The 20386-nt window shown below is 38.3% G+C and overlaps 4 protein-coding genes across 5 annotated transcripts; all 4 read left to right on the forward strand.

Annotated features, from left to right (window-relative positions):
• Positions 1 to 592: 592 nt before the first annotated feature.
• pvalb5 (parvalbumin 5) lies at positions 593 to 2847 on the forward strand. 2 transcript variants are annotated; one of them, XM_028042663.1, is made up of 5 exons: positions 593 to 786; positions 1233 to 1309; positions 2172 to 2304; positions 2476 to 2585; positions 2670 to 2847. In XM_028042663.1, the coding sequence occupies exons 2-5, from the start codon at positions 1249 to 1251 to the stop codon at positions 2690 to 2692; spliced, it is 327 nt and encodes a 108-aa protein (XP_027898464.1). In that variant the 5' UTR covers positions 593 to 786; positions 1233 to 1248; the 3' UTR covers positions 2693 to 2847. The 2 variants fall into 2 exon arrangements, with proteins under 2 accessions (XP_027898464.1, XP_027898465.1); XM_028042664.1 differs by having other exon boundaries at positions 1237 to 1309.
• Positions 2848 to 5476: 2629 nt separating this feature from the next.
• LOC114160196 (parvalbumin beta 2-like) lies at positions 5477 to 7782 on the forward strand. The gene is made up of 5 exons (XM_028042662.1): positions 5477 to 5606; positions 6322 to 6387; positions 6586 to 6718; positions 6988 to 7097; positions 7489 to 7782. The coding sequence occupies exons 2-5, from the start codon at positions 6330 to 6332 to the stop codon at positions 7512 to 7514; spliced, it is 327 nt and encodes a 108-aa protein (XP_027898463.1). The 5' UTR covers positions 5477 to 5606; positions 6322 to 6329; the 3' UTR covers positions 7515 to 7782.
• Positions 7783 to 9308: 1526 nt separating this feature from the next.
• Positions 9309 to 11618, forward strand: LOC114160195 (parvalbumin beta-like). The gene is made up of 5 exons (XM_028042661.1): positions 9309 to 9468; positions 10043 to 10109; positions 10214 to 10346; positions 11125 to 11234; positions 11321 to 11618. The coding sequence occupies exons 2-5, from the start codon at positions 10049 to 10051 to the stop codon at positions 11344 to 11346; spliced, it is 330 nt and encodes a 109-aa protein (XP_027898462.1). The 5' UTR covers positions 9309 to 9468; positions 10043 to 10048; the 3' UTR covers positions 11347 to 11618.
• Positions 11619 to 16124: 4506 nt separating this feature from the next.
• pvalb8 (parvalbumin 8) lies at positions 16125 to 18907 on the forward strand. The gene is made up of 5 exons (XM_028041398.1): positions 16125 to 16297; positions 16597 to 16664; positions 17510 to 17642; positions 17994 to 18103; positions 18606 to 18907. Exons 2-5 carry the CDS (start codon positions 16604 to 16606, stop codon positions 18629 to 18631), a joined length of 330 nt encoding a protein of 109 aa, XP_027897199.1. The 5' UTR covers positions 16125 to 16297; positions 16597 to 16603; the 3' UTR covers positions 18632 to 18907.
• The last annotated feature ends 1479 nt before the right edge of the window (positions 18908 to 20386 follow it).

Below are 20386 nucleotides of genomic sequence, written 5' to 3' on the forward strand. Positions count from 1 at the left end.
TGGATGGAGGTATGACAGGGAATCCCATAAGAAAATGCACACCACCTTTTTCCAGATTTTTATTGAGAAAGGTTTTGAAAGTTATGTGTGACATTCTCAGTTATGCAATATTTTATGTTGGTCTGTCAGATGAAATCCAAATAACATTTCAGTTTGTGAATTTAACAGGACAAAATGTGAAAGAGATCAAGAGGCATGAGTATTTTTGCAAGGTATTCTGTACGCCAATTTAAAAAGAGAAACCAATTCTTTTTCATTAAACTGTTTTTAAATTGAGATGTGTATGTTTCGATATCTAGTAAGAATCAAGAAGCAAATTGTTCTGACAGTTCATATGAAATATTTTGTCTACAGAAACATGCAACATTTTGTGGGAATATGTTTTTAATATTTATCTTTATGTAACTTTTTTGCAACATTAAAGTGAGCAAGAGCAATTTAAAACATGGTACAGTACAATAATCTGCATTTGCCTTAATCAGATTACAAAGCTATTTTTGTTTTCTTTTTTTTCTTAAACCAGTGTTTCTGATATGCCCGCAGGTTTACAAATCAGTAGGCCTATGAATGACAAAATTATCTGCTCTGATTAACTGATGAAGAAGGAGGAGGCAATGTGTGGCATACAGGGAATCTCTCTGGGTTTGAGGACAGAGACGTCAGGTTGCTTCTTATACTCTAGATCACGAATCCGCAACAGAGTGTCAGTGACTCGGGCACAAAGCGAGCAAGGCAGAGATCCGCAACATCATCTGCTTGGAAAGTGAAAACATCACCCACAGCACGGTGAGCATCTTTTGGTTTCTTTGTACATAATTGTTTGGTGATGCAATTGTGTTATTTCTTTGGCTTTGTGTCTTTTGAAAAAAATGTTGTTTTGCTATAATGTGAAACCCTATTTTTGATTTCTTGTTTATTTTAGCACGTTTCTATGTTTGCTAACTTTTTCTGAATATAGGCTGATAAGCTAAAAATTAAAGTCCAGCTTCTTCTGTTTGGCAAATTTTTCTACAATAATTATGTTTCTCACTAGTGGTATCCTTCTTATGAAAACTATACACTAAGTGCTAACCAGTGTTTTCTTTACACTACAGGGAATGAGCAATTATAGTATGTAGCTTCATTCCAGCTGATTTTATCTCACATGAACCGCTATCTGACATAAAAAGAGCACCAGATTTTGTTTCTGTCACCTTGTGTTTCTTCCATTCGTGTGATTCTGTCTCCCTAAGGTAGCCCCAGAGAAACATGGCATTTGCTGGGATGTTGAGTGACGAGGACGTCAAATCTGCAGTCCAAACTTGTCAAGGTGAGTCAGATAATATGCACAAATGTGCTTGCAAGAAGATGTATAAAAAAGAGAAGAAAAATCCTCTTATATTTAAGGAAATACACACATATGCACACCCCGACACAGCTAACACTCCCGAGGGAAAGCATTGCACTATGTTGTTCACAAGAGGGTGAGGGCAGGGATCCTGCTGGTTACCAGGCAAACACACTGCAGGAGACTGGTTACCAACCAGATGCCAAAGGGTTTTCATCAGACATCCCTAACATAGCTGACCCAACAGCACAAGCTATAAAGCTCCTCGCATGCCAAGACATTTAATTATTTATCTTTACAATTATGTCTGCATGACAAGGCATGCAAAGCTCTATTGCTGGTTCTTGCTATTTTTATGCTTTGCAGGTCAAGAAAGTATGAGCGAGTTTTACAAAGTAAAATAATCATAGCTATGAAATGGTTACACTAGAGGATGTGACACAAATTAATTCATTATTTTAGACATCCTCTTCAGTGTGAATCTCTTGAGTCATTTCAGGGTGTCTTCTTGCAAAAACCTCCATAAATTGAGAACTTTTGGCATTTAAGTTTGCATTAAAACCTGAGGCAATATTTGTTTTCCTTGTGCTGTTTACAAAGCATAGGAGCAAAGCCGACAATGCACTTCAGGCTGTATATTGGTAAATGTCATTGGCAGAACAATGAAAGTCATCTGAGCGAATGAGTAAATGCGACGTCTCTATTCAGACCACCACTATTCGTTCTTTAATGTCATTCAGCGATTGACCATTCACTCACTCACTCACTTGTGTCTGTTTCTTGTGGTTGCTCCATTTCATGTTCTGGCTCCTCTCTCTCTTTCTGCCTGACCAATGTACTGTAGCTCCAGGCACATTTGACTTCAAGTTGTTCTTTGCACGAGTGGGACTGACTGGCTTGTCTGAGGCAGACAGGAAGAAAGTGTTTACTGTCCTGGACCAAGACAAGAGTGGATTCATTGAGGAAGAGGAGCTGAAGTAAGGATAGATGTGTAGACATAAACCACATTTTGTGCCCCCAAAGATATTGTAAATCAAAAATTTTTAAGGCATATCATGTTTTGCGCATGAAGATGAGGTTTAGGAATAGGGTATAAAATTACGACTATGCGTTTATGTATTTATTCTTATTGTGTGGTCCTCTTTTAGATTGTTCCTGCAGAACTTCTGTCCAGCTGCCAGAGAGCTCACAGTGGCCGAAACGAAGTCTTTGATGGCAGCAGGGGATAAAGACAGCGATGGGAAAATTGGGATAGAAGGTAACAAATGTTAGAAAAGTGATGCAAAAACAGAAGAATACACTGTAGTAAACTAACGTCTGTCCGTTTGTTTCCTCCCTGTAGAGTTTTGTGATCTTTTGAACTGAAGATGAAAATACTCAAAAGGACCAAATTCAGTACCTGCCTGCTAGTTTCTTATTTGATTTGTTAACACATGAAAAAGATTGAAAGGCCTAACGTGGATGTCTGCATTGAATCAATCTGGTCCTCTGTATGGAATAAAAAATGAATTTCAGGTGTTCTACCACTGTCTTCTGTTGTTTTTTTTTTTCTTTATCCCTTTGAAGTTATTTTAAGATGTGGTCAAATGATCTCAGGTCTTCTTAATCATCCCCTAAAGGTCCAGATACTTAGCCCTTTTTACACTGATACCTAGCAATTAAACTCAATTAAATTAAATGTTTCATAAGTCACACAATGGGCTGCACAGTGGCGCAGTTGGTAGCACTGTTGCCTTGCAGCAGTGCTACCAACATTGCTTTGGGTTCGATTCCTGGCCTGGGGTCTTTCTGCATGGAGTTTGCATGTTCTCCCTGTGCATGCATGGGTTCTCTCCGGGTACTCTGGCTTCCTCCCACAGTCCAAGAACATGACTGTCAGGTTAATTGGTCTCTCTAAATTCTCCCTAGGTTTGAGTGTGTGTGTTGGTTTATGGCTGTTTGTCCTGTCTGTCTCTGTGTTGCCCTGCGACAGACTGGCGACCAGTCCAGGGTGTACCCCGCCTCTCACCCTGAACGTTAGCTGGAGATAGGCACCAGCACCCCTCCCAACTCCACTAGGGACAAGGATGTTAGAAGATGGATAAGTCACATAATTAGTAAACAATCAACCTGTATTTTATTTTGATATCAATATAAATCCAGTGACGACAGTGGTAGGAGTTTGCCCTGCACTCAGCTGGTCGCTGGTTCGATTCCTCGCCCTTGTTGTTTGTGTCTTTGGGCCAGGCGCTTTACCCGCCCCGGCTGCTGGGGTTGGTCAGAAGGGCTGATGGTGCAAAATGGCAGACTTGCTTCTGTCAGACTGCCTGTTACGCCCCCATGGTCTAGGGGTCCAGGGGCGGTAACATAAAAATGTGTTCAGGGCAATTGTGGCTACAGACCAGTAGCGTCCCATAATCAGCATGTACTCTTTGAGGTCACAAAATATTATAAATAATTCTAAATAAAATCAAGCTGGTTAAGGACACAAACACATCATGCAGAAATATTATCTGAGATGGGAAGTTAACACTCGACATCACCCTTAGCACACCATGGCAGTATCGTTCTGTGAGGACTTTTCATCAGCAGAGAAGCTGATCAGACTTAAAGATAGATGAAAGAAAACCTTTTGACTTGAAAATGAAATGTAAATACATCCTGTTCAGCCAGAGCAACAATGAGATGGTTTATTGTAGGCCTTTGAATGACCTGGTTTTCATGTCAGGATTGTCAAGTTAAAGACCAGCCGCAATTATAATAAAAAATAAATAAATCTGCAGTGATACGGTCTCAATTCAGTTGGATTGACTTTGAGCTATTGGCAAAAAATGAAAAGAAACTCGGCAAAAACATAACAAGGTGGGATGAATGGACTTCTTTTGTAAAAATATATAAAAAAAGTTCATAATAACTTAAAGCAAGCTCAGCATTGAAGCAGACGACATACATCATTAATTCCTTGCACAAATAGTAATGAAATAGTGACAAAAGGATGCAGACATTAGTAAGGCAATTATATGTATATAATTTTGTTCATGTCTCGCATTTAATTGCAAAAGCACCTTCTTGAATTGTTCCGATTCTCATATTAGGGCTTGTACTTCTGTCTGGAGGGTGACTCTCAAATTACTGCTGAGTCTCGGTGAAATATTCATCAGTATCAGAAATATCTAGAAATGTCTAGACTACATATTACTTATGCGCATATGGCTGACAACTAAATTAACAGAAGGTATGAAAATAAGATTTGTCATCAAATTGTCACCTTGTTAATACACAAACCCATTTGGGATGCAAAAAATAGTCCAGATGATTGGCAGATTGCCTACTAAGGACAGAGATCTGATGGTACAGACCTCAAAGTCCTGTTCCGGTTTAGACATGTTGCTGGTACATTTGAAATGCGACCCTGCCAGTGGAGGTTCAGTGAAACTCATGTAAAGATACTGTATCCTTTACTTTGGACACATGATTGCATTTAGGCCTGGAGGCACAGGCCAAGTGAAGTGATCAGAAACTGTATTACTTCTTATAAAAAATTAAAAGTGAAAAAAAAAGTATGACTTACACAGTTTGTAATAACTTGAAATAAAAGACACTGAATGACACTGAATTAAATGTTTCTACATCTCACTGATAAGCAGTGAAGTTTATGCAGTGAAATCACTGCATAAACTTCACTGCTTATCAGTAAAATGTAGAAGAATCTGTCTGGTACAAGGATGGTCCAATAAAAATCACAGCTCATCATAAGAAAAAAAAAACTCTCCTTTTGAGAGCTCTGAATGGCATGTTCATGTGGGAAGCAAATTCTGCCTGTGGTCTTAAATAATTATTTTGTCTCTATAGTAATCGTGAAATTGAACACCAAGTGGCTGCAGGTATTTGGTGTTCACTTCTCATCATTGCCTAGGATAAAGTGTCTGACCATGGACCACTCTTACATTTGCACATTTATAGTAGTTCAATATTACAATCAACATTTTAAATGTTGGTTGTAAATCATAATACGATTGCAACATGTGCCATGAAGTCGACGTGCTTCAGGCGTGCTCGAGTTTCCACATGTCTAGCTATAGGTCTGAGCACACATGGTAGCATCCTCATTTGTTCACCTAAAAATAGTTCCAGGCTACTAGACACATTTTTTCGAAACCCATGCATCTTGGTACCTGATACTGAGACTCAAACGTCTGTAAATGGTGTTGCTCAATGATATATAAGAGAGGGGGGAAAGAGGCTTTTGGCATTCACTCGAGTCCGCCTTGGTTTTCACTCGCCTCACCGCAGAGCAAAGGTGAGTGGGATGTGCACCTTCTGAAAGCTACCCCGACTTCTGCAGATCTCACTGCGGGTTGAAACGGATTCAGAGGAGGGGGATCTTTGTGGACTACCAGCTGTAGGGAGAAATGAAACCGCCCTAGGCAGCAAATACATGGATCTCAGGACATTTCAGTTTAAAACTAAAGTTGGCCAAATCGGGCCTTTTCATTTCAGAGGATCAACGTTTTTGGAAGAATGCTGGTTGGCTAGAGCTAGACTGACTCATGTTTTTGCAGCAGCGAATGTTTTCAGCTGACATTTTTAAAAAATGTTTGATAGATATTCATGCCTGTGTGATCTGTTCTCCTGGTGAGAGCATTGTTTCTTGAGTGTGGTCACAGTTTAGCGCTTTGGGATGAATAGTTAGTAGGCTCCTGTGAGGAAACATCCTGAGGCAAAGGGAAGCTGTTTAGCCAGTAGCAAACATAGATGCTTATGATGTTTCAAAGGTTTGTAAAATGAAAAAAAGGAAGCAACTTTTATGTAAAGCTATGAGAGGAAAGGAATAATTTTTCATCTGGTATTTTATAACCTAAAATCTATGGTTTTGTTAGACATAAAAAGCCAAAGAGCATGTTGTCATAGTCATTTTGGTTGATGCTTTTTCTTTCCACTGTAACAACATAAGAACTTATTAGTATTTCAGATGCTCATTCTAACCTTGAGATTTGTCTTCTTTTCATCCCAAGAATAAAAAATGGCCTTCGCTGGTCTCAACGATGCTGATGTCAAGGCTGCCCTGGATGGCTGCGCAGGTGAGACTTTTCCTTTATTTTCACATAGCACTGCATCCTTTAAACTTAGCAAAGTAGCTAAGCGCAGAGAGGCAGACTTTACCAAACTCTCAGTTTCACGAACGTGCCTCAGAAACTGCCAGCTACAGCTACTCTGAGTCATCCACACCTTGTTGCTGACGTATTGGGCACTAATGGAGATGAAATGTGCATTTTCAGCTGCTGACTCCTTTGACTACAAGAGTTTCTTCAAGGCATGCGGCCTGGCCAGCAAGTCCTCCGATGATGTCAAGAAGGCCTTTGCCACCATTGACCAGGACAACAGTGGCTTCATTGAGGAGGAGGAGCTGAAGTAAGACATTACTTGAACACTTAGCGCTGCTAAATTCAAAGCTTATTGGCTTAAAATATGATTAAAATCTGACATTATTTTCTAGTCTTGCACAGTTATCCTTCTGTTTGAGGGCTGAGCTTGATCACACTAGGCGATTTGAATATTTTTGACCTGCTTGGTCATGCATTACATTTTTCCTAACTATCTAAAAGACCAAAAAAGATTTGAATAATTAATTAAGGCTTACATGCATTGGTTTAATTCTTACTCTTTTGTCCACTCGTCAGGCTGTTCCTGCAGAACTTCTCTCCCAGTGCCAGGGCACTCACCGACAAGGAGACTAAGACTTTCCTTGCCGCTGGTGACAGCGATGGTGATGGCAAGATCGGAGTTGATGGTAAGAGTTCTTTGCATAAACTTAAAAGAATTGAACTACAATTTTTTAAAAATATCAGTATGCCAAAGTACAAAACATCCTTTCTGAAAAACAATGGTTGCCTTTTCATAGACCTTTTCATAGACTTTTTGCTTCATCAGATTAATACTTTGTCACAAGAAGTGTTTTCTTGCATGCAGACTGACTATAAGCAGCTTTACTTGTTCTCATCATCTAACGTGAAATCTACCAATGAGAGAATCCTGCAGACAGAAGGTTTTGCACTTTGGCCATTGAATTGTATAAATCGTAACTCTTGGTCAGAATCGGCTCAATGAGTCTTACACCAATACATTTTTGCAAAGATGTTCTACTTTCTGCAACTAACAGCAGTTTCATTCTATCTTTGCAGAGTTTGCTGCCCTCGTAAAGGCATAAATTTCCACTGACCAAGATCCACTTCTTTTCATGGAACCGCAAACTCCTCAAAGATTCATTAATCACCAGCTGAAAGAATATTTTTTATACCTTATTTATGAGTTGCCTGCGAACTGTTTCTCAACATGGAAGACATATTTTGCTGTTAATGTTACTCAAACTGTGTTATGTGTTCAGAAATGATGACTTGTGCAAACTGTACAACACCATCTGCACTTTTGAGGAAGAGTGAAAAACCAGGAATAAATACTCTTTTGGTGTGAAGTCATCTTGTGCAGGTCAGTCTTTGGCTGAGTGTGCTGCATTTCCTAACAGAAATCATTTCAACACAATGGGGCTAATGAAGAGCCAGTGTCAAGTGAGTCCTCATATGCCAGAGCTTTTGAATGCTCAAGAGTCGCTAAGCAATGGGTTAGATGACTTGCCCGGCACTTGTTCTTATAATTGGTTAATGGGAAGGGGAGCGTGGCTGGACATTGGCCAGGGCTTGGGAAATGTGCTGGGAATTGCCCCGGGGCTTTGCTCACATGCTACTTTAGACCCAGCAAACTCTGCAATAGATAGCTGCCAAACTTTGGGTAATTAGATGACCTAGTCCAAGATCTATTTCTTCTACAAGTGCTGCATAATCAGTTAAATGATGTGCTGTGGCAACAGGATGGCTATTAACAGTCACTGTCTCAGCAGCAGGGCTGCTTTCTGGCTCAAACCCACTGCAAATAGCTACACTGGTTTAAGGACTTTTTAGCAAATTACCCACTTTATTTATTCACTTTCTTTGCAGTAAACATCTTTTTTGGGCGATAAAACAGTCTAAAACAGCGAATTAGCTTCAAAAAGCTTATCTTAATTTTAATCTAATTTTTCCTTCTGAAGCCAGATTGTAATTGCAGTGGGTTTCAAACCTCCTGGGCATTGCAAGTGAGCAAAATGTAAACCCTCATCCCTATCAGATAACAACCTCACCTAGTTACAGTCAGGCGGTGGTCAAAACAGAGAGGCTCAAGGGCTGCAGCTTACACCACAGCATTATGGTGCCACCTATTGGCCATAGATCTTCAGTTTTATCCTCCACAGAGTTATTTAATTATTCTGTCAGAAAAAAATGACTAAGCCCTCATTAGCATTTAATAACATTGAACAATGTTTCCATAATTGATCTACCCTCTAACACAGAAATAAACATTTCCTCCAATACTCTATGAAGATGAAATGGTCAAAATAGGGCTGACTGAGATTTTATTTTTTTAAACATCATCTTCCATTTCCTTTAAAACCTAAAAATTATTATTTTTTTGTTATGTTTTTGTAAAAAAAAAAAATTCTTCAAAGGTTGGGCTTATATATCTATTGCTGACATGTAACAAGAAAACCACGTTCCTTACAAAGTGAATTTATTTCATATTCCACACAGTACACAAATAATACCTCAAATACACAAAACTATGCTCTGCTCACAATGAAACACAAGAGCAATAGATTCACTAAAATAAGAGGTTAAATCATACCTTAAAGCTGGTCAGTGTTAAAAGTAGCAAAAACAACCAGTTTGTCCAACTTACTCCAGCTATAATGCATGCATGCTGGGTATCCTCATGAATATGGTTACGGGTTGGCAGCAGCCCTTCCAATTCGCCCACCTCAGCAGTGCACAGGCCTATTCTTAGCAGCCAGGGACATTAAAGACTTCTTCAAACGCACCTTTTAAGCGTCTTCATTTTTGAAACTTAAAATAGACCGCTCTGTAGCTGCAGTACGAGCCCCCCGCGCCCCATCCCTTCCTTCGTCTTCCTCCTCCTCCTCCTCCTTAGCACGGTGTCAGTTATCTTATGCTTCAGATTTCCACAGCGTGACACTATATAAAAGGTCATTGGGAGCACCGGGATGGTCACTGCAGTCGACTCCAGTCTTGTCTGTGTCATCTGTACCCTACAAAGCAAAAGGCACAACCGAGGTGAGTCTGAAGGAAGAGAGGAAAGGGAAGAGAAAATGCGGGACCCGCATCCAGACTTGCATCCTTGAAAAACCTTTTTGCTCTTTATTTCTTTTGACATTGGGTTTGCTCAGGACCTCACTGCATTGCAGCATCTAAAGAAACAAACTGAATGCCTTTATTTGGGAGCGTCAGCGGTTTCTTTAAAAAAAAAAGAGAGAGCCATGGATTACGGCTCAGCATCTTGCAGTAGTTGCAGGTGTCAATCTCAGCTTCACGGAAGGAGTGAAGCATTGCAAAACCTGCACTTCAGAGAGAATTGGACTTCAGTATTTCAAATTGGGACCCTTTCTTCTTCTGTTTATTCTACTTGGAAAGCCAAAAGACAGCTATTTATACAGCATATTTTGTTTGCAAGACATGGTGTGAATTTGTTTTGGAGCGATCAAAATTCTGTTTCTCTAGCTTTGTGATTGTTTTTTTTTTTTTTTGCAATGCAGTGAGCTATAATCGAGTCCTTTATATAAATAGGCTGTTTCTTTAGGGATAACTGCTTTTACAAAAGTTTAAATTAATCAGTGTTCTATCTCTGCAGATCAAAATGGCTTTCGCAGGTGTACTGAATGATGCTGACATTACTAAAGCCCTGGATGAGTGCAAAGGTGATTCTCCTATACCTTTTTACTCTTGCTTCATCTTTTGCATCCTTATTCTTATTGATATTTGCCTCTGGTCTCAGTAGCATAATAAGCTCTGCTGATTTCAGGCGCGGACTCATTCGACTACAAGAAGTTCTTCAAGACTTGCGGTCTGGCCGGAAAGAGCGCCGACGATGTCAAGAAGGCCTTCGCCATCATTGACCAGGACAAGAGTGGCTTCATTGAGGAGGACGAGCTGAAGTAAGATGCATGGCTGGACAAAATGGGCTTTATACATTGGGTAGCAATTACTATAGTAATATAATAATATTACAGTATTAACTGACACAAGATACTGCAGGAATGCACGAGGGAATGGATTTCTACATTCAGATGGGCGACCTTTAAGGGCAGGGGTACTCATCTTATGATGTTAAATTTAGATTAAATACTATTCAGTAGTAACAGTAGGAGGGTAGACAGAGGCGGTTATGACTATCCTATAAATTTGGTAGCGCCGCATCCAGAAAGTCTTACTTAGAGAGAATTTCTTGGATTGCAGCCTACTCACTCCTTTATTTGCAGTTGTAATTCAACAACAGCATGCATTACATTTCTTTATGAATTCCCTTGTGCCATCTCAAGTTTAACAGTGGCCCCCATCTGGGAGATCCTTTTACATCTTTCTCGAGGTGACACCTGCCCCACCAAGCAAAATCTTGTCAAGAAAAAGAAACTTTCCCTGAACAAAGTGGTTGCGAAGTGAGATGACATGTATGGAAAGATGTTTTTTGGTGTCTAAATGTGCTTGGAGAGTTTTGGGGGTTGATCAGATGGGCCAAACTAGTCTGACATTCAAAGTCTTTGAGACCTGAGATAAGGACTGAGCGACCATGAATAGCTATAAATAAAAATGTCCATGAATATGCTTACTAAACCCACCTTTGCATTCTTTTTTCAGTATGGCTGCCTTATTTGGTCTATTTGCGATGTGTTTTGATCAACAATATTAGATGAGCATCTCTTGTGTCTGTGGCAGGCTGTTTCTGCAGAACTTCAGCGGAGGCGCCCGTGCACTGACTGACGGTGAGACCAAGGTTTTCCTCAAAGCCGGTGACAGCGACGGAGATGGCAAGATTGGCGCTGATGGTATGTGCCGAGACACTCGTTGGACATTCCTTTGTTTAAACAAATGTACAACTTTCTGTGATTTTCTGTCTCTGTCTACCCTGCAGAGTTCGCTGCTTTGGTAAAGGCATAAAGATGGCAACATGACCAACAACACATGCTCTGATGGAACAACAATGCCCACATCGACCTCCCCCTTTTCATCTGAATATAAATAATTTTTATACATTTGCTTAAGGGACGTTTCCGCCTCTATGCAACACACTGTCCAAAAGGTGATGATTGTGAATGTCGCTCGGTTGTGTTCATGTCTTAAATATGAATTTTGCTAACTGTAAAATCTATAATGCACTTTCCAGGAACTAAAAGTAAAAGAAAATAAAATATTCTTTTACAGCGGTCTTACATCTTTGTTTTTGTGTCATTTTGCCCACATAACCCTTTTTGGGTTGGAGAAGTAGCAATAGAAAAGGAAACTCTGTCAAATACATAATGATATGAGACCTGGCTCAGAGGGTCAGGAACTTTTTTCATGCAATCTATACAAAAAAGTGCAAAAAAGCTGCTAAAAAAGAGATTTTGATCATCTCCAGAGAACTTCTAGTCAAAATGATTTAGATCCACTTTGCAAGGGCCAAACAGCCATGTGTGGCAGAGAGACACCAGCTGCCTGGACCTTAATCTTGGCTGGACACTCAAAAATATTATTTTGCCATTTCACTTGTATTATGTGTTTCCAAATCTAGTGCCCTACCTACCCCATTATCCTCAGGTTTAGTCCCTGGCCCCAAAGTTTTAACTATCATAAGAAATTAGAAAAATGTATCACAACTTTTATGAGATATCCAAGTAATTGTGACCCCACTTAATGGCATACTATTAAGCACATGAACTCCAGTACAACCTGAGAGGTCTGACAATACATAAATCATTTGCTCCTCTTTGTAGTTGCACCATACAACCACTAGATGGTAGTATGGAGTTTCCAAGTTACCCTTCAGCCATCTGAAAACATTAGAAAAAATTACCGTAATCATCAGTCACCTTGATGGTTGCATTTGTTGCTCTACTTCTGATTATTTCTTACCTTCCATTTTACAAATTTTTATTTTGTTCTGTAATTTGGACCGGTGTGTTTGTAATAACTACTTCAAACACTATTTCAAATATAATATTTGTTATATTTTAATAATAAATATCTACGTTCATATGATACTTTCCAATGCATTTATACCACTTTTTCATTTTGTCACATTGCAACTAAACATGTCACCCCAGTTTGTTGACATTTTATGTGATAGAAGACAGTTATGAAGCAGAAGGAAAGGAATACCTCATTTCAATAATATTTTTTGTTCAAATTTGTGCTCATCACTTTTATTCAGACTCTCTCAGTAAAATTCTATAGAATCATCTTTTTCTGCAATTACAGTAACAAGTATTTTGGGTTATGATTCAAGCATCTTTGTGTGTCTACAGAAAGAAAATTGTTATTGTCTTTTTTTTGTAAAGTAATTACTCAGATTTAAAGGGGAGCATCAGTGAATGGCAATTTTATATTTGCACTTTGAGTAGGCCTGAACCTCTTACCCAGTGTTACTGTATTTGGTCATCCATTATGTTGCTGTAGTCACCATATTTTACAGACAGTATTTTTGGTTAGAGTGTTAATTTTCAAACAATTGCAGCAGTTTGTGTATATATGGAAAACGTAAACGTTTGGTCTCATCTGACCAGAGCATCTTCCTATATGATGTATGACAACTTTTTTGTTTCTTTTTTTTAAACATTAATTTCGACAATTCACCAAATTGTATTTGTTCACAGTTTTCTGTGAAAACATTTTCCCACCTGATTTCTGGATCTCCTCAACCTCCCTGCACCCCCCATGCTTACCTTGAGCATTTTGGCTGCTACTCTGATCAACATGGATGGCCATGTTTTGGTATTTCTACAATTGTTCGAAGGTTGGGATTTTCTTTGTTACATGACTCTGCTATAAACCCCTCCAGAACTTTATCCCTGATCTGCCTGCTGTGTTCCTTGGTCTTTATTAAAAGGTTTGTTTACTATTGTTCAAAAATGGGCCAAACACATTTAAACTTTTCAGATTTTTTTTTAATTACAAAAATTCCTCCCAACATGCTAATCTTTTTAATAGGTATAGCGTATAAAATCTTAATAACAAATGTAAAAAAACGTAAATGTCGGTGATTACCTGTGTATGCACTTGGTTTGAGTTTACCAATAAGCACATGTTTTAACGCTTAAATTTATCACTTGTGGGACTATCAAAGGGTTATTTTATCTTATATTTACATGAAAGATAGAGAAAAAGCTTTCTTAATAAAATCATGATTAGGAAATTATTATAATCTTGTTTGGGAAACTGATATGCTACCAAAATGATTACTTCTTTTTTTCTTTTTGCCATGCTACACAGTATGTTTTCTCTCACTGTTATCTGTTGGTCTCCTTTGCCCCAGAGAGGTGAGAAAACACCATGTCCTGTCTCCCCATGCGTGCTCTTACAGAGCACTAGCTGATTTAAATAAATAAATGATTGACCTGTAACAGTATAGTTGGTATCAACGGGGATGCATGACATCATGCAACCTTTCCAGGTAAAGTGGCATCACTCCGCTCCATCCTGCGTCCGTGGTCTCTTTTTCACACGGAGCCATAATGAGATGATTGAGTTTCTCTCTACCTTCTAAATGCAGTCTAACTTCACCAGCACATTTCAGCAGCTTGTCAGACATCAGCTGCTGAGAGGCCTCACTGATCAGTTGGTAGCTCAATAATACTCGAGAGGAATCAGAAAGAACAAAGCTATTTATTCATTAATGCAAATGGGCTCAATGTTGCCACAAAGTGTAACAAAGATCCACTTTAAGATTCCCATGGTTAAAGTTCTGTAGCCCTTGAAAAATTTATTTAGGGTCTTGAAAACAGTGTTGTAGGCGCTGATCTTATAGAAACAAAAGTAAATATTGTCACACTTAAAGCATTTTTAACGGTTGAATAGTCGTTTGAAGGTGTATTTTGAGCACAATATATTATTGAATCCAATACATTGAGTATGGCATGACTGTAACAAAACAAAACAAAACAAAAAATCAGAAAAAAACTGCAATGACTAGTCTTATGTATTCTCCAGTATTACCACAGAGAAAAAAAATAAATGTACTAATTATTCAAAACATGACATAATTAAGTGTTAACAGAGTAAAGAAGTGTATTTAAGGTGTTGCCTTAAAATACATGCACAGGTGTGCCTTGATTTAACTTAATATTGTGAATTAATCTATTTGAAGTTTATAAAGCTTCAAACTTTACAATTTTTTGTCAAGCTGATAATTTATGTATATGTAAAACTCTGAATGTGAGGAAAACTGTCTAATTATTCTGAAATTTAACATATTTCAGTAATTCTGAAAGCAGGTGTGTTTGGTCTGATTTACATTCTTATAAAGCATTATGTATTAAGCTTTTTGTTACATATACAAAGTATATTTTTTTCAGACATATACAAAGTATATGTAACCAGCCATAAAAAGTATGAATTGTTGATTCTTTACAAATTAATCAAGCATATTATTTTGTAAACATAATGTGTAAAAATGGTTGAACTGTAACTACTTCATCTATTAACAAACCCCAACTTGTATAGTTTTGAAATTCAATCAAGAATTGAAGTTTCCAGCATTTGCTTATGTTAAAGTCAGACTTTAGAGGTTAGAACCAGCTGAGTTTCTTGATCTTAATGAACAATACAATGCTGCTTAGGAACTGCTGACTGTGGTGTGATTTTGACAAATATTTTCTGTCTAAAGTTTAGGTCAATTTGCAACAGAAAAAAATTCATTTGAATGCATTCCCCATGCATTTTGTTAAGATTTACTGATTTTATAAGTTAAAATCTAACTTCTGACTTTCAGTGATAAGTGAAGCAGGCCGCGCGTAAGGATTTCTACTCCAAATTATCGACTCCTGGTGTCTAAAGCGATAACATTTGCAGCCCAACACACAGAGAACTTACTCAGCATTGATACAACGCATTTTTTTCAGACTTAAAACAAAATTCAGGTTGACCTTTACGCACAACTGTGTCATTTACTGACAGAAGCGCATGAAAGTGCATCAGTATAAAGATTTCCTCTTCCTGACACGAAGAGGTGGTCTTCTGTTATCAGGGACTCAGAACAAAGGGTGATTCCTATGCCGCTAATTCTATATGTGTTTTGGACACGTCCTCATGTCACAAGACTTTTTGCTCGCTGTTGTTTGCCGATCGGTCTGGTTGGTCTGATCAATGAATAAAAATTCCTCATCATCACCGTTTGGGACGTCAAAGTGACCTTAATCAGTACAAGTGACAAAGCATTTTCATGGATCTCCCCACCTCCCGCACTCGAAGTCAGTGTAAATGAGAAGGTTAGAATTGTGAGCATCCCTGGCATGACGCTTTTTTCTTTTTTTTATTCTTTTGATGATATTCGATCTTGGGAACCTTAAGCTTTCTAAAGAAAGACATTAGAAACAGGTTTTCATACGATCAACCAAAAATAACATCAAAGATGGAGTTTCCGTTATTCCAAAAATATATTGCTAAGATCCTTGTTTTGGAAGTGCTGCCTGTAAAATGATATCTATATGATGGGGGTGGTACAGTAAAAGAGGAAGGAAAGAAGAGAGAGACTGTCGCTTTCCAGCCTTTCCCCGCCTTTACTGTACATATTGGAGTTGAAAGGAAGGGGATTGTATGATGGAGCTGAGGTTGAGTTAAAGGTTTTTCTTTTTTTTCCTTCTAGACTTAATTTGCTATTTACAAGGGCGTTACGGAACTCCATCTCCCGATCTCTGTGCTCATGCGCGTTATAAATAGTAAAGGTTAATTAGTTAGCTGAGAAATCGGATCAGGGGCGGGCAGTCAGAATTTGATCCATAGTCAGGTAACTCAAGCAATCCCTATTGTCACTGCAATCAGACCTATATAAATCCTCCTTGACGGACAGCAGACACCACAGCGCCTCACCTCTCAGCCGCATCACCGTCCGACCACGGAGCAAACTTCTAAAACGGTAAGATGCGGAGGACACACGGAGTTCACGTCTGCTTCTTTACATTACTATGTTTTAACAATCTGAAATCCTGGCTTTTACTTATTGCCAACAGCATGCAGCAAATACATCAGGGATATTTAAATAATGATAATAAGAGAAAGTTCTATGTAAAAGTTGCTAATTTGCTGGCTGCAAGATCAGTGACTAACTTGCCAGGTTGCAGGCCACCTATTGCCACTTTGTCAGGTTTTGCTCTTGCTTTTACATCGCACCTGTCTAAATGTGTTAATAATTCACCATGGCTGTTCTTCCTACAGGAATAAAATGTCGCTCTCATCTGTCCTTTCTGCTGATGCCATCGACAGCGCCATCAAGGACTGCCAAGGTATCCTTTTTCACTAATATATCTTTTTGATCTCTTTGTACACATGTACAAGGAGCCACCGCAGTCCACTAACAATGGATTAGATGGCTCAATTAAATAATTACGCACGTATTCCAAGTGCTTTGGTAAAGTGCTTTATTCTATTTAGCATTAAGGATGTTTTCCTTCAGAACTGCTTTCTCTTGGCAGACTTCAGATTTGATCTTCTAGATTTAACACTGTCTAGATGAAACATAAACACAACGTGCCAAATATTCATGTATTCTCTGACTTTTTTGTCAGAGAATATTTGAATATTTGAAGGAAGTCTGCTCTTTACAGAACTATTTTTTTTTGTCAGATTAATTAACTTTTTTTATTCCTTGAAGGGGAAGCTTGTTTACACTTGTTGTAAAATACAACTGAAGTAATATCAGTAAAAAAAAAGAAGAAGAAAGAAAGAAAGAACGAAAGACAAACATGAGACCTTAATTAAGAAGTGTCAAGTATCAAATAAAGTTCCAGTATTTTTTTTATTTACCGAATAAAGAATTTAACAGTATATATATATAAGAAATGCTTTGAAAATGATGGAGTTCCTGACTAGAAAGTAAAACTTTTTTGAAACTTAACAATATTTGTTCTACTGTGCAGAAGCTGCACATTTTGAGCAAGATTATTAAGTAATTTACACATGTAAATAGTTGCTTCAAGTAACCAATGGTGCAGCTGCAAGTAGTCGTCAATTCTATTTTTAAAACTCTAAATATAACTAATGGAAAAATCATCCCTCTTTACAATTGTTGCATGACAATATTTCCAAGCCAGGACAGTTTTCAGTAAAATCTTTATACTTCTTCTCGCAGCTCCGGACTCCTTCTGTCCAAAGAAGTTCTTCCAGTTGTGTGGCCTGAGCAAGAAAAGCCCCCAGGATGTGAAGAAAGTTTTTGGGATCCTGGACAACGATGCCAGTGGGTTTATTGAGGAGGAAGAGCTGAAGTGAGTCGTCAATATTTTTTGTTTCCTGTGAAGATTATCTTCATCTTCTAGAAAAAAAAAAAGGCAGTAATCCTCATCTGTTTTTGAAAGAAAATCAAATTTCTTCTATGTGTCTTTTCACAATATACTTTTTCCTGCTACACTAATCAGATATGCGTACAAGTTCAAGTGGTTATAACAAATTTTTCAGTACGCCTACATGTGTTTTTTGGGCATTTTATTTAATTTTCTTTCCATTTGATTCAATAAGACATCAGTTTTATTTCCCAAATTGTCCTCGAGTGCTTTTTTGCTGTTCATTCAGATGAAAAGTTTCCTCTGGCTTCATGCATCTTCTTTTCCTCCCATCAGGTTTTTCCTCCAGAGGTTCCGCCCTGGGGCTCGGGTCCTGACAGACAAGGAGACCAAGGCTTTCCTGAACGCTGCTGATGATGATAGCGATGGAAAAATTGGAGCGGAAGGTGAGAATATCTGTTTGGATGATATGTCATTCCAAAATGCAGATAAGTCAGAGCCCAAAAGAAAAACAGTCAACTCATTTTTGTGTGGAGTTCTCATTAGTCTGGTTCGAAGCTAAGTGGACTTGAACTCCAAAATGGGTTCTCGAATAGGACCTTCTTGGGTTGACTGAATGCATGCTGTATTGCCAATATCAGTCATGTCTCTTATGTAAAAAAAAAAAAATATATATATATATATATATCAAAGCTTTAAAACTGTGAAAAATAAGTAATCTCATCTGGGCCAATTTTTAGCACAATTCCAACATACATGGAGTCATAGGTTAAGGTTGGCTGGATCTGAGGACATTTCTGGTTGAAGCCATTGAACAATCTTGTCATTGGCAAACTATATGATAGCAAAACTATGCTGCTAAAATTTGGAATTGCTCATAAATCTTTATGCTGATGGATGCCTGGACCTGAATCACCTGTAATAAAAATATATCTTTTTTCCCCACAGAATTCCAAGCTTTGGTCCTGTCCTAAACTGGTGAAAACCCCTCCATCTAGATCTCATCTTAACCTATCGCCTTCGGTTGAACACATAAAGGGCTCCTACTTTAGTACTTTAGCAATTTTCAACCTAGTTAAACAAAACCCTTCCTAATGTCTTCATTTCAATGTATTCCTTTTCACTAATATCTACATGCCTGTCATGTTTTTAGCTTTTTGGTTCTTCATGTGCTTCAGACCATCATAAAGCTGTGTTGCCCAAACTAATAAGCACCTATCTGTTAAAATAAAAGGATAAAATCTAATCCCCATTGCTTGTCTTTCCTTCTTTATATTTAACATGGTCTTAGATTGAAATTTGAGTTAAAGTGGTTTAAATAGAAAAAAAAGTCCAAAATACGGAGAAAGAAAATTATACATAGCTCTTTTACAGTACAGAGGTGTCCTTGAATGTGCACTTTCCTTTATCTCGCACACAGTAAATAAGATTAAATATCAGATAGTATCGGGTACATAAGAAGTCTACTGTGTATGTGCACTACAGATGTGTGTGTGGGCGTGTGTGTGGGGGTGTATTTGGGTGTGTAAGAGGCAGAAAAATCATAGATCTGTGGAGCTGTGGGGCCAGGGGAAAAGAAGCAGGAGGGGTGACCTTGCTGACCACCTGAGTGTCACTGTGGTCGGATCGAGTGGCTCCTGACCTCAGCTTTGTAAATAAACTCCAACACTGCTTCGGCTGGGAAAACAAAACACAGGCGCAAATAAAAACCTTTGCAAAAATCAAATGGGAATTTCGACGCATACTGCCAACCATGAAAACTTTGCCCTCACAAATGTGAATATGCAAATAAGCCATCTATTTCTGGATTATGCTAACTGGAAGTGCATTCTCAAGGAGTGTTCTTAAGAAGTGCTGGTTCAGAAATTTTTGGAGAAGAATATGAAAGTAGTTTATCATATCAACCACTCTGAAGGTCCTCCTTCCACCACACTTTCAAATCAGCACCACACTGTATTTTTACCCTCTGCACTTACAGGATTCAAGGAATTAACATTAACAACTACCTCACTCTTCTCCCATCCGAGTACAGAGTAGCATTTTTAGAACTCCCACTTTAATGTTGTTACAATTATCCCTAGATTGCAGGGGGAACCTGATTATTAGAGCACACACCTGATATTCACAGCTACCCCACGGGATATACCCTGGCATTAGCATGAGGTCATGGTCAACAATGTAGATTCTGCAGTTATACATTTAGCAGCTTCATGTAAGCTGCTTGCAAAGATATGCTACTTGGTCTTGTCACTTTTATTAAAAGGACATTTGGATTCTTTTTCACAGTAAATTGAAGTGATACAAAACATTGTTTCACAAAAATTTTAAGACCTGATGAATCATTTAACATTTTGTCACAAAACAACCACAAGCCTTTTTTTTTTTTAATTGGGAGTGGTATAAACCAATATAAGGGAGTGCTTATTCATAAGTGGAAAGAAATCAATACATAGTTTTCAATATTTCAATATAACCTAACATTAGAAAATTGTGTGGATTTGTGACCAGCCCGTCTGACTCTATAATTTGCACAAAGAATTTTGCTACAGTTTTACTTGCAAGTAATTTGGGCTACATCTTATGAAAACAGAATAAGCAAACGTTTCACTCTTATGGTGTGCAAGACTATATTTTTTGCTCATTCTTTTCTTTTTGTTGGTGCGTCACTGGGTGAAATGCAGTAATCTGACAAACAATATGTCCATCATGGGTGAAGAGGTTGTGGAGGA

The sequence above is a fragment of the Xiphophorus couchianus genome, chromosome 16, assembly GCF_001444195.1.
Source record: "Xiphophorus couchianus chromosome 16, X_couchianus-1.0, whole genome shotgun sequence".
NCBI lineage: Eukaryota > Metazoa > Chordata > Actinopteri > Cyprinodontiformes > Poeciliidae > Xiphophorus > Xiphophorus couchianus.